Below are 12130 nucleotides of genomic sequence, written 5' to 3'. Positions count from 1 at the left end.
GCCAAATAGTATTATCAAAGCTAATGGTTGATTGGCCAGGGTTACCGAGTATTTGGAGATAGTGGTTGGTTTTCAGGTTTGTAGGCCTGCGCAAACCCATGTTGTGGACTAAGAGACTCATCCACTCTTGATTGGTAACCCCATCAATACTTGAAGAAGCTTCCGCTTGGGGGAGAATTGACAATTGTAAGATTCACACTTGAGGGGGAGATTGTTGGGAATTCAAATGTGATGATAAAAGTCTCACATTGGAAAGGAATGGGCTAAGCATAGCACATGACCTATAAACTTAATGCCTTAAGGTTTTGGGTTGAAATAGTTCTTTACGTGTGTGTGTGTGTGAGAGAGAGAGATTAGACAAAAATTATAAATCCTTGTATCTTTTGTTAGGATGTTGGACTATAATCTCATCCTCTGATGTTGTTGAAAAATGATTAATTACCGGTGTGATTTTCTTATAAGGCTATCATCCATAATACTTTAATTGGGTTGAAAATAATGGAAATTGTTCTACTGGTTACATCTGGATCACCGTGCAAAGAACAAAACTCTGTATTAGGAGACAATTCAGCTGCCAATTCATCAAGTGAAATAGATACATCTTTTGAGTATTATATAGATGGTGCAAGGCCTCATGGGGTTTCATCTTGGCTGATCCTTAAGAGGAATGAGGAGTATTTGAAAGTACTGGGAGAGTACCTGCATAGTTTCACTTGTTCTACTTTTAAATGTTTTCAATGAAGAAAGTTGTTATATAATATTGATGATAACTTTTGAGTTTTTGTAGTTAACTTATTCTGATATCTGTTATCTGAGTTCATTTTTGTTCTGAAATTAACATAACTGAGTCCATTCTGACACATGGAATCCTTATCAACATTAAGCTCTAATTCTACTGTTAGAATATTAGATATGATATGATTAGTTAGAATATTAGATATGATATGATTAGATATGATTGGATTCAGTCTTATCCGTAAATATTCTGATTGTATTAGGATTGCATTAGGTTTGGGCCTTTCACTTAAGCCCATTAGGGTCTCTATATATTGTAATTCTCTGACACAGATCAATACCCAACATATTATTTTACATTCAATTTGGTACCAGAGCTATTTCGTTCTGGGAACCCTCGCTTCCGCTTAGAAATCTTGTTCTTCGCTTTAAAACCTAAGCCCACTGCTTAGGAGTCATCTTTTCTTTGTCGTGCGTCCTTCCGGCAAGCCATCAAGGACTGTAAGTCCTCTCCAGGCATCTTCTGCACGTGTCCACGTCCCCAAACAGTCACCGGAGCCACCATCAGCCACTGTTCAGGCTGCCGGAGCACTTTTCCAGCGAGATTTCAGCCCGGAACGAATGCGAACAGCTTCCTCTCCTCCCGGCGACCTGCTCTGTGGAAGTCCGGCCACCATCGGAGTTGTCACGCGCTCTCACGCGCCACCTTCTGCCGGCGCGTGAGCACTATTCCGGCGGCTTTTTCCGGCCGGTCTTGGACAAAGAAGCTCGTCTTCTCCTCCTCTTTCTGGATCTGTGGTTGGTTCTTTGTGGGTCTGACTTTTTGTGCGCACCTCTTCTTGATTGGTGATCAGGTTCGTTTCTCTTTATTCGGTTTATATCTTTGTGATTTAATACTATGGCAGCAAACTCTCCAATTCATTCGGAGGTCAATTCTCCATCTCCTCCTGTGAGAAATTCTCCCAATATCATCTCTACCAATATTGGGTCCATTACCACTTCAAAATTGAAGGGATCTGTTAATTACAAGACCTGGGCCACCTCTGTTCGAGTTTGGTTCTTTGGACAAGGATATGAGATCCATCTCACGACTAAGTCTACTGATGTCCCTAAGGAGGACAAGCCTGATTGGGAAAAGATTGTCAACCAGCTTCTGAGTATCCTCTGGCAATCCATTGATCTGATCGTCTTGGATATCTTTTATTCATTTCAAACTTGCACTAAAGTGTGGGAGGAAGCAAAAAACCTCTACACTAATGATGTTCAACAGCTCTATTTCATCATCTCTCAGTTTATGGAATTGAGCAAATCATCCGACATTCAGATGGAGACATATATTGGCAAAAGTCGCTCTTTGATGCAGGCATATTTGGATATGCTGCCTTACCCTACTGATGGTACTGCATATCGGAAACAGGTGGAACGTCTCTTTATGGTTGCCACACTTTCTGGCCTTCCCGAAGAATATGATAATGTCCGTGATACTATCTTGACTAGTGGGGAGCCTGATCTATCCATGACGTATCAGCGTCTTCTGAATTTGAATAAGAAATCTGCTCCTGCATCGTCTTCTGCTGTTGATTCTACTGCTCTAGTTTCCCGTACTGATTTTCGCGGGAATATTGGAGGTGGACGTGGTCGTGGTAGAGGCCCAGAAGGCCGTGGCCCAGGAGGACGTGGCCCAGGAGGCCCAGGAGGTCCAGTCGGACGTGGTCAGCGACCTCGTTGTCATTACTGTCAGCAACTTGGTCATTATGAGGAACGCTGCTACACAAAGTATCCTCACATGCGACCTTCTTTTGCTGCTAATATAGCTCAATTGGATACTGCTTCAAATTGGTACAGTCTCTCTCTCCTCTTAAGAATATGTAGCATTCCAGGCCCTTCTCAGGAAGTCCTCTCCTCAATCTCAGGCCTCTGCTTCAGAAACTGGTAATCCTGTTGCTTGTGTTTCTCATTCTGCATCACCTGGTCCTTGGATATTTGACTCAGGTGCTACTGATGACCTCTGTGGTAATAAGGAACTCTTTTCTTTCCTTACATATTCTAAAAATTTACCCTCTTTTACTCTTGCTGATGGAACTAAGGCCCCCGTTCATGGGATTGGACAAATCTGTCCAACCTCCTCATTGACCTTGACATGTGTCTATTACATTCCTCACATCCCTTATAATTTAATATCTGTTAGTAAATTGATCAATTTTCTTAATTGTACTGTCACATTCTCAAACCATTCTGTTTCTGTGCAGGACCCGGGTACGGGGAAGATGATTGGAGTGGGCCGTGAGTCACGGGGTCTGTTCTACCTTGATGTGCCGAGTCCTTCAGTTGCTTGTTCTCTCACAGAATCTCCACAACTCATCCACAGTCGTCTCGGGCATCCTAGTCTTGCGAAATTGCAGAAGATGGTTCCTCTTTTATCCGGTCTTCAAACTTTAGATTGTCAGTCATGTCAGCAAAGAAAGCACATACGCTCCTCCTTTGCTAATAGAGTCAATAAGCGAGCTGATGCTCCTTTTTCAATTATTCATTCAGATGTTTGGGGTCCTAGTCGAAGTGTGTCTGTTTTAGGTTTTCGGTATTTTGTTACCTTTATTGATGATTTCTCCCGTTGTACTTGGATTTATTTAATGAAAAACCGTTCTGAGTTGTTTTCTATTTATCAAAAGTTTTCTGCTGAAATTCATACTCAATTTGGTGCTTATATTCGTATTTTACGTAGTGATAATGCTAAGGAATATGTTTCTGTTGACTTTTCTCATTTCTTAGTCACACAGCGTACTTTACACCAAACCACTTGTCCTCACACTCCACAACAAAATGGAGTAGCTGAACGTAAGAATAGACATCTCATTGAGATTGCCAGGGCTCTTCTTATTCACATGCATGTTCCTCTTCACTTCTGGGCTGATGCAGTCCTTGCTTCTTGCTTTCTCATCAACTGCATGCCTTCATCTGTGCTTAATAATGATATTCCTCATAACTTATTGTTTTCAGATGTTCCTCTCTTTCCTCTATCCCCACATGTTTTTGGTTGTACCTGTTTTGTTCATGATCTCAATCCTGGTAAAGATAAGTTAACATCCAAAGCATTTAAATACATTTTTCTTGGTTATTCTCGTCTTCAAAAGGGTTATCGCTGTTACTCTTCTGATCTCAAGCGTTACTTAGTTTCCGCTGATGTCACCTTTCTTGATCAACAACCCTTTAATTCTATCCCATCTCCATTGTCACATGTTAATCATGTTCTTCCTGTTCCTTTTCTTGATTTGTCTTTGCCAGATGCAGGTGCTTCTACTCCAGATAAGCAATCACCTATTGCTCCAGTACCTGAGGACCGTCCACTTCTCACTTATCAGCGTCGTAAGACAGTACCTCCAGTCGACTCGACCCCTGCTGACTTATTGCCCCCTGCAGTTGATTCTTCCCCTCCGGATCCTTCACCAGAAGCTCTTCCCATTGCTCAAAGAAAAGGTACACGTACTACTCGTAACCCTTATCATCTTTATACCTTCTTGAGCTATGATCGCCTTTCTCCTCCTCATTTCACCTTTGTTTCTAGTCTTTCTTCTGTTTCTATTCCTAAGACCATAGGTGAAGCACTTTCCCATCCAGGATGGCGCCAAGCGATGCTTGATGAGATGACCGCACTTCATACCAATGGCACTTGGGACCTTGTTTCTGCTCCTCCAGAAAAGTCTATAGTTGGTTGTCGCTGGGTGTTTACTGTGAAAGTTGGACCTGATGGCCATGTTGATCGTCTCAAGGCACGCCTAGTTGCCAAGGGTTTTACTCAAATCTTTGGTCTTGATTATAGCGATACATTCTCTCCAGTCGCTAAGATGGCGTCCGTTCGCCTATTTATTGCCCTTGCTGCTGTTCGTCACTGGCCACTCCTTCAACTTGACATAAAAAATGCTTTTCTTCATGGTGATTTATAAGAAGAAGTTTACATGGAGCAACCACCTGGTTTTGTTGCTCAGGGGGAGTCTGGGAAGGTATGTCGTCTTCGAAAATCCTTATATGGTCTCAAGCAGTCTCCTCGAGCATGGTTCAGTCGCTTCAGTTCTGCTGTACAGGCGTTTGGCCTAATTCGCAGTAAAGTTGACCATTCTGTATTCTATAGAATTACATCTCCTAACAAGTGCATCTATTTGTTAGTCTATGTTGAAGACATCATCCTCACCGGAAGTGATCAAGACGGAATCCGTCAGTTAAAACAACATTTATTCAGTGCATTTCAAACAAAGGACCTTGGGAAGCTGCGTTACTTCTTGGGAATTGAGGTGGCGCAATCTAGACATGGCATTTCTATCTGTCAAAGGAAGTATGCCTTGGATATCCTAGAAGAGACTGGTATGTTGGGGTGTAAACCAGTTGATACACCCATGGATCCTAATGTTAAGTTATTGCCCAGACAAGGGGAGCCGTTATCGAAGGCTGATTGGGAAGCTCAATTATCTTACTGTGACTAGGCCAGATATTTCTTTCGCTGTCAGTACGGCTAGTCAGTTCCTTAATTCCCCTTGTGATTCACATTGGGATGCTGCTATGAGGATCCTCCGATACATCAAAGGAGCACCAGGAAAAGGTTTGTTGTATTCGGATCAGGGAAATACAGAAATTTGTGGTTACTCAGATGCCGATTGGGCAGGATCACCCTCGGACAGACGCTCTATTTCTGGTTATTGTGTCTTCTTCGGAGGAAACTTAATCTCATGGAAAAGCAAGAAACAACCTGTTGTTTCCCGATCTAGTGCAGAAGCTGAGTATCGTGCAATGACAAATACTACCTGTGAGTTGATCTGGTTAAAGCAGTTGATTCAGGAGCTTCATCTTTGTGAACAGAAACAACCCATGACACTCATCTGTGATAATCAAGCTGCGCTACATATATCCTCTAATCCTGTTTTTCATGAGAGGACCAAACATATAGAGATTGATTGTCACTTCATTCGGGAAAAGATCCAGTCAGGAGAAATCAAGACAACTTTTGTCAACTCGTCTAATCAACTAGCAGATGTTTTCACTAAAGCTCTTAGAGGTCCTCGGGTTGAATACATTTGTAACAAGCTTGGTGCTCATAATATATACGCACCAGCTTGAGGGGGAGTGTTAGAATATTAGATATGATATGATTAGTTAGAATATTAGATATGATATGATTAGATATGATTGGATTCAGTCTTATCCGTAAATATTCTGATTGTATTAGGATTGCATTAGGTTTGGGCCTTTCACTTAAGCCCATTAGGGTCTCTATATATTGTAACTCTCTGACACAGATCAATACACAACATATTATTTTACATTCAATTTCTACAATTATTCATTTGTTCATTCAACAAAGTATTGACTTTCACTGATGCTGAACCCAAGAATGGACGTCTTGCATTACCAAAGAAGTACACGGAGGTGAGTCCATATACTCCACAAAGTAAGAATTTGTGATTATTGACAATTCTAGTTCTCTGAATTATATTGTTTAGTACATTGATGTTCTGAATCTAATGCATCATATTTATAACTTGTGAATTATTTCTTAGAGTTAATAACTTGATATTTTCCTTTCTTAAAGAGTAATAAGAAGCTAAAAAAAAAAAAAAAGGTCCTTTTGTGTTATGCGTTTCTGGTTTTTATAGATGAAGAAAAAGGAAGAGATTTCCTGATATTATATGGTGGGTAATAGGAAAAAGTGTATTCTTTGATGTATTGGAAGAGTACCATATTCAAACCATATATGAACATCTCTTCACCCTCCTATTTTTGGTTTCTGTTTTCCCCAATCTCAGACGTGAACATGATTTGCTTGTAACAGTGCCCAACCTCCATTGCAGAAGATACATCAGTGATGGGATTGTTTTATTTTTATTCTTTTGTTCTTTTTCGGACAAAATATGGTGTCTACGGGTACTACGAGAGATACTGGTAGAGAATTGTAACACCCGGCCGCTTGTAAGATCAATGACTATTCCCACAAACTAACACGAAACTTTTCAGCATGCTGTGTCTTCACTCACACACTTTTCAAGAAATTTCCTAGGAGGTCACCCATCTTAAAATTGCTCCAAGTCAAGCACGCTTAACTATAGAGTTCTTAAGTTATGGGTTACCGAAAAGTATATGCATCTTGTTAGTATAGGTAGTACTTATTAATTCCTTTAAGTTATCTTCAACTATACAATCTCTGTATCTCTCTCGTTCAGGTGTTTTTGATTCGATTCATTCATGTACTCCTCTAACTAGAAGCCTATCAGGAACCACTCCTTGTCCGTGTCTCATCTCTTTTGCACCAGCGATTACTCCCCACCCTCGTCAGCCCAGTGATGTTACAAGAACATATAGAAAATGAAGAAAAAGATTGGATCTGTATTGAACACCCTTTCTCGGTACAGTAAGGCATTGTTTGGGAGTTTGGAGAGGAAGGGAAGGAAAGGAATTCAAGGGAGAGAAAGGGAAGAAAAGTGGAGGGTATTCTCTTCCCTTGTATGAAAGTTAATATCCCACATTGGGAAAACTTTAATTTTGAGAACAAGAAGGGTTTTGGAGGGCTTTGTGAAAATCCACAAATTTTTTCCCTCATTTTTTTAAACTCACAAATAAGGGAAGAGATTAATAAAACCCTTCTCTTCCATTCTTTTCCCTCCTAAAACCTACTCCCAAACAAGCCCCAATAGTCTAGTTTGCAGAAGAGAAAGAAGAGTTACAAGCGTGCTAACATCGATGCTCTAGAGAATTAACCTGCTCAGCTTGTCTATCCTCTCCTCTATATATATCTTCCCTCCTTCCCCTAACTGTATTGCCAAAATATATAATTGGTGGTATATCATTCAGTTGGAATATTCCCAACTGATAACAGCCCACCCAATTCAGTTACAAATTAGTTGAGATATTCTCAACTGTCAAGGACTATAAAACAAGGACTCAGCTTCTTATTCACCTTTTTTTTTTTTTTTGTAATAACTTATTCACCTTCTTAGCTAGTGATCTTAGTATGTAAGGCTGGATTTTGAAGTAAAACGAGTCCCCAACTTGAAACTACACATACCTTTTATACTTTTCTCTGTGAAGACGCATTATATCTTGAGCTTGCAACAAATTACACCATAAATCATCTAACATGGTTTCCCTTTCCGCTGCCATGATGTCAACTTCTTCTGATGTTTGATGGAACTGCAGAGGGCTTGAGCTGGGATTTATTGTGCTGACAAACGTTTCAAGCTGCTATAAATTAGCAATAACTCTGCATACGGTGAAAATTATAACACACGTCTTTCTTGCTGCTTTTCTTTTTTATAAAAAAAAAAAAAAAAATTCAACTTTAATGCAGTCATTTTTCAAACTAGAAGAGCATGATAAAAAGTAGTGAAAGAAAGGGCCTTTTTTAAAACAGTCCAGTTTTCTATCCTTCCTTAAACTCCATATACCTGATTCACTCAGGCGTTGAAAATTGATTCCCATGTCCATCCATAAGCCTGGTCCCCAACTTCTGAAATAAATGCAAGAATTCAATTCATTAATGTCTGATCTCAGAATGTTTTAACGTTTCACTAGGAAAGCCGTAGTAGTAGATAAGATTACTTTGCTAAGCATGGCTTTCAATTTGCACAGTGATGTGACATGACATCATTACTCAATATCAATAATGTTTTTGTTTTAAGGTATAGCCATAATGTGGGGTATTATTATGATGACAATTTTGACTCTGAGAATTACCCTCACACTAAAGAAAAATGTGGAACCTTCTTTAATCTCCCACCACAAAGCAAGAAACGTGACTTCTTGTGCTAGTGTACTGCTTTATAATCCATCTTGTTTAAGAGGTAAACCTTGTAGTTTTGTGCATATACAGATTTCCTCCTTTGTTTCTCAGAAGAGATGAATGAATGAGAGGAGGCAAACACTTTGAGGTTATCACTACTTTTGACCATTATCTAATAATATTCCCCAAGTCATCATATCTCATGTGCCAACGCCATCACCTCATTTATTAGACCATTGGTATTATGGCGAGATCGAGATGGCTTGCGTTAAACAGAACTTGCCTCATACACCACATTATACTAAAAAGTCCATCTTGTGAAACGCCGCCCCCTACCCACAAAAAAATTACATACTGGTTTGGATCAAGTTTTTTCCTTTAAAATTTTCTTTATTTTAAGAACTTTAAACTTTTAGTTGAAAAAATTTGTGCTTCTTTTAATTACTTGTTAAAAAATTCATTCAAACTAAATATATGTAAAAGAAGACATCATCAATTACTATTACACTCAGTCATAGTAATTTCCATCCAAGTCCATTAAGATGTTCAAGTTCTCCTGCAGCATTCGGAATCAGAAGATTGAATAAAAAACAATACGCAATTAAACTATTAACATTGTAAAATTAAAACAAGGAACAAAAAAAATTCCAATTGCTGGAAATTGAAAATATCCCCAAACATTTTCTCCATAATAAACCATACTAAACTAAATTTGTGATTCTATCCCAAACACTGTTTCATAACAAAATCTATTCCTCCATTAATTTACCCAAAACCTTAGTTAATCACCGCCGTGATTGAACTTGACTCTTAATTTAATTTTTTCCCCCAAATTGGAGGGTAACAAAGAACAATCAGAACAACAATGAACGTTGCGCTGTGGATCAGTCACCGAGCCCCGCGATTGATCATCTCACGGTACTGTCTCAGCGATTCCTGCCTCTGCAACCTCATCTCCGCGTTGAACTTGTTGATGAAAGCTTCCACTCGCCGGTTCAACTCGTCCTGACTCAGCGACGGCTCTTTCCTCAGCTTCCCACCGGAACCGGGCGACACGCTCTTCTCCCTGCCGGCGAACGTCTCCGACTTCTTCATGACAGGGGCGGCATTACCGCCGTTCAGATCCGTTAACGGCACTGCGTTCCGACGCGGCTGGGAGTCCCACGTGTCGGCCCTCTTATGGTGCCTCGTTAACGGCATGGCTCTCCCCTCCGTTATCGTCCTCCACGTGCTCTCCAGCGTGTCCTGCTTCTTCGACTTCGCCACTCCCAACGCAACCACCTTCCCCCCTGCACCACACAAAACAACACAACTAAATTCAGTTACAATCAAATTCAGTTTCATTATTTTATTTTATTTTATTTTTTTCAATTTCAAATTTCAAAAACCAGAGAAAGAGAGAGAGAGAGAGAGTAAACGGTTACGCTAACGGTACCTTCGGGGCTGGTTCTACCGGTTTTCCGGTGGCTGAACCTTGCGGAAACTGGCGGTTTCTCGTTCTCATCGTGAAACGCGAGCTGCAACGAATCTTTCCTCTGCAAGCTCGGGGCGAGAACGGCCTCGTCGCCGATAACCGTCGTTTTCACCTGTGCATTCTCGTCGTAAACGTAACCAACAGATCCGTTACCGTTCTCGACTGTATCGTCAGCGATAACAATCGTTTTCACCGGCGAATTCTCGTCGTAAACGTAACCAACAAAACCGTCACCGTTCGCGGCTGTATCGTCGCTGATACCAGTCGTTTTCGCTTCGTAAACGTATACATCAGAATCGACGCTGTGGTAGTCCGATTGCGCAGCGCCGGAGATCTTGACCGGTTCAGGAGCATGGATGTGAACCGCTGCGAGTGTTCCGTCGTAGGCGGCGGAGTAAATAAGCGGTTCGGTGGTGTCATGTGTGGAGTGGTGGAACTTGAAGGAAGCGAGGATGGTGAGGATGATGAAGTTGAGGAGTATGTAGAGATAAGGAGGGGTGAAGCATGTGAGGAAGAAGCTCCACATTGAAGGAGCTTCGGAGATGATGAAATGCGAGACCACAGGTACCGTTAGCTTCAACCCCATTGCCACGGATAAAATCCCAGTAGAGATTAGAATCATTTTCACAGACACGAAACTCATTTTCCCTTCTTTTTCTTTCTTCAGTTTTTTAATTTTTTTTCTGGAAATGGGTTTGTGTTTGTATAACCTGAACTTACCTTTACAGTGATATTCGAATGCTACCAATTTTCAGAGAGAAGAGAGGGTATTTATAACTATAATTGCAGGCTTGAGGTGCGTCTCTGCGTGGTGAAATGTTGACCGTTCGATTAAGACTGAGGACACTCTGGGAAAGCGTTGAAATGCGAGTGGCCACTGTGGCCTTTGGGTTGGTAAGTACAACACTAAAGCTCTTTTTAATCCTCTAAAGCTGTTACTCTCATACTTTTGTTATTCATATATTAATCTGAGGTTATACTTACTAATCTCTTTTTTATTTTCTCTAATTATTAAATTTTAATTATTAATTTTTTGTTAATTTAATGATTATAATTTATTAAGTCATATTTATTAATTAATTATTAAATTTTAATAAATTATAATTGTTAGATTGACGGAAATTAACTGTTAAAATTTGATAGTAAAAAAAATAAGAAAAAGAGATAGTAGATATAACTTTTCCATTAATTTGTTAATTAAGTTATACACATTATTAACTAAAAATGTAATCATTGTTAACCAAAATAAAATGGTTTACAATAATTTTCGTATACAATATCCCCCTTTAAGCAAACTAAAGTGTACTAAAATGCACGTTACTAGCTAAAGTCGGCAACAAAATTGAGCGGTGTCACTGTACTCTGCAACTTGCTTAGGACTATGTGAGCCTCTTGCATAATCTCATGAGACGTAACAATCAGAGACCCTGCAGCGGCATCGAACGCAGCAATTTCCATTGTGTAAACATCTCGAGATGTTTCAAGACTTTGTTATATTTTCGCTTCAATTTAATTGTTGGGATTTATATTTATATGTTAGGAGGTATTTTTATGCGTAAAAGTATGGAAAATATATACTTATATTATAAGAGAATATTTTTTTCTCCTATATATATATATATAATTTTTTGTATTTTTTTTATAAGTAAGTGGATCTTATATATAATTATCTCTATAGCATGAGAGAATTTTTTTCCTATGACATGAGATTAATAAAATCTTAAAATTATATAGGTTTATATTTTTTTTTCATTTTATTATATGAATTTCATATACTTTTATATGTATACGAGATAAAATTATTTTCTATAAATATTAATTCTTTAATTATTATGAGAAGATTGATAGTAGATTAATAGTAGAAATATTTAATAGTAAAAATGTATTACATTTAATTATTATAGTGAAAAGTGGTTAGTGTTCTTTAATGTTTGTTTAAGTTTTGATAATCATAATTCCTGTTTCTATTCTATTAATTAAGTAGGGATAATCAAATTCTTTTCCTTTTGAAGGATATTTGTGTCAGTGACAGTGAGGAGCATTTGAATGGGGTATTTAAATATTGAGACCTCAACGGCTAAAAAAATATGACCGTTAAACCTGGAGCGTTAGCAATTCGGGATATGGATTGGATATCCTGGATTCCCAGCTATTCCGGG

General features: G+C 39.2%; 2 protein-coding genes across 3 annotated transcripts in view; one reads left to right on the top strand and one right to left on the bottom strand.

Annotated features, from left to right (window-relative positions):
• Positions 1-10823, top strand: part of LOC133289627 (B3 domain-containing transcription factor VAL3-like) — a 28812-nt gene extending 17989 nt beyond the window's left edge. Inside the window, exon 4 of the mRNA XM_061487609.1 lies at positions 10761-10823. Within this exon, the coding sequence (XP_061343593.1) occupies positions 10761-10786 (26 nt within the window). The 3' untranslated portion in view covers positions 10787-10823. The remainder of the gene's footprint in view (positions 1-10760) is intronic.
• LOC133289626 (uncharacterized) lies at positions 9181-10696 on the bottom strand. 2 transcript variants are annotated; one of them, XM_061487608.1, is made up of 3 exons: positions 10206-10696; positions 9933-10133; positions 9181-9786 (listed from the first exon to the last, which is right to left on the bottom strand). In XM_061487608.1, exons 1-3 carry the CDS (start codon positions 10612-10614, stop codon positions 9386-9388), a joined length of 1011 nt encoding a protein of 336 aa, XP_061343592.1. In that variant the 5' UTR covers positions 10615-10696; the 3' UTR covers positions 9181-9385. The 2 variants fall into 2 exon arrangements, with proteins under 2 accessions (XP_061343592.1, XP_061343591.1); XM_061487607.1 differs by having other exon boundaries at positions 9933-10696.
• Positions 10824-12130: the final 1307 nt, after the last annotated feature.

Source organism: Gastrolobium bilobum, unplaced genomic scaffold, assembly GCF_033153095.1.
Source record: "Gastrolobium bilobum isolate Gb01-03AN ecotype WA unplaced genomic scaffold, APGP_CSIRO_Gbil_v1 utg12401, whole genome shotgun sequence".
In the NCBI taxonomy this organism is placed as follows: Eukaryota; Viridiplantae; Streptophyta; class Magnoliopsida; order Fabales; family Fabaceae; genus Gastrolobium; species Gastrolobium bilobum.
The sequence above is the reverse complement of the archived record's forward strand: the minus strand, read 5'-3'. Positions and strand labels throughout refer to the sequence as shown.

Coding starts and splice junctions, on each gene's coding strand:
- LOC133289626 (XM_061487607.1), bottom strand. CDS start 10,614: ATGAGTTTCGTGTCTGTGAAAATGATTCTAATCTCTACTGGGATTTTA. Junction 9,787..9,932: donor CGGTAGAACCAGCCCCGAAG/GTACCGTTAGCG, acceptor TGTGTGGTGCAG/GGGGGAAGGTGGTTGCGTTG.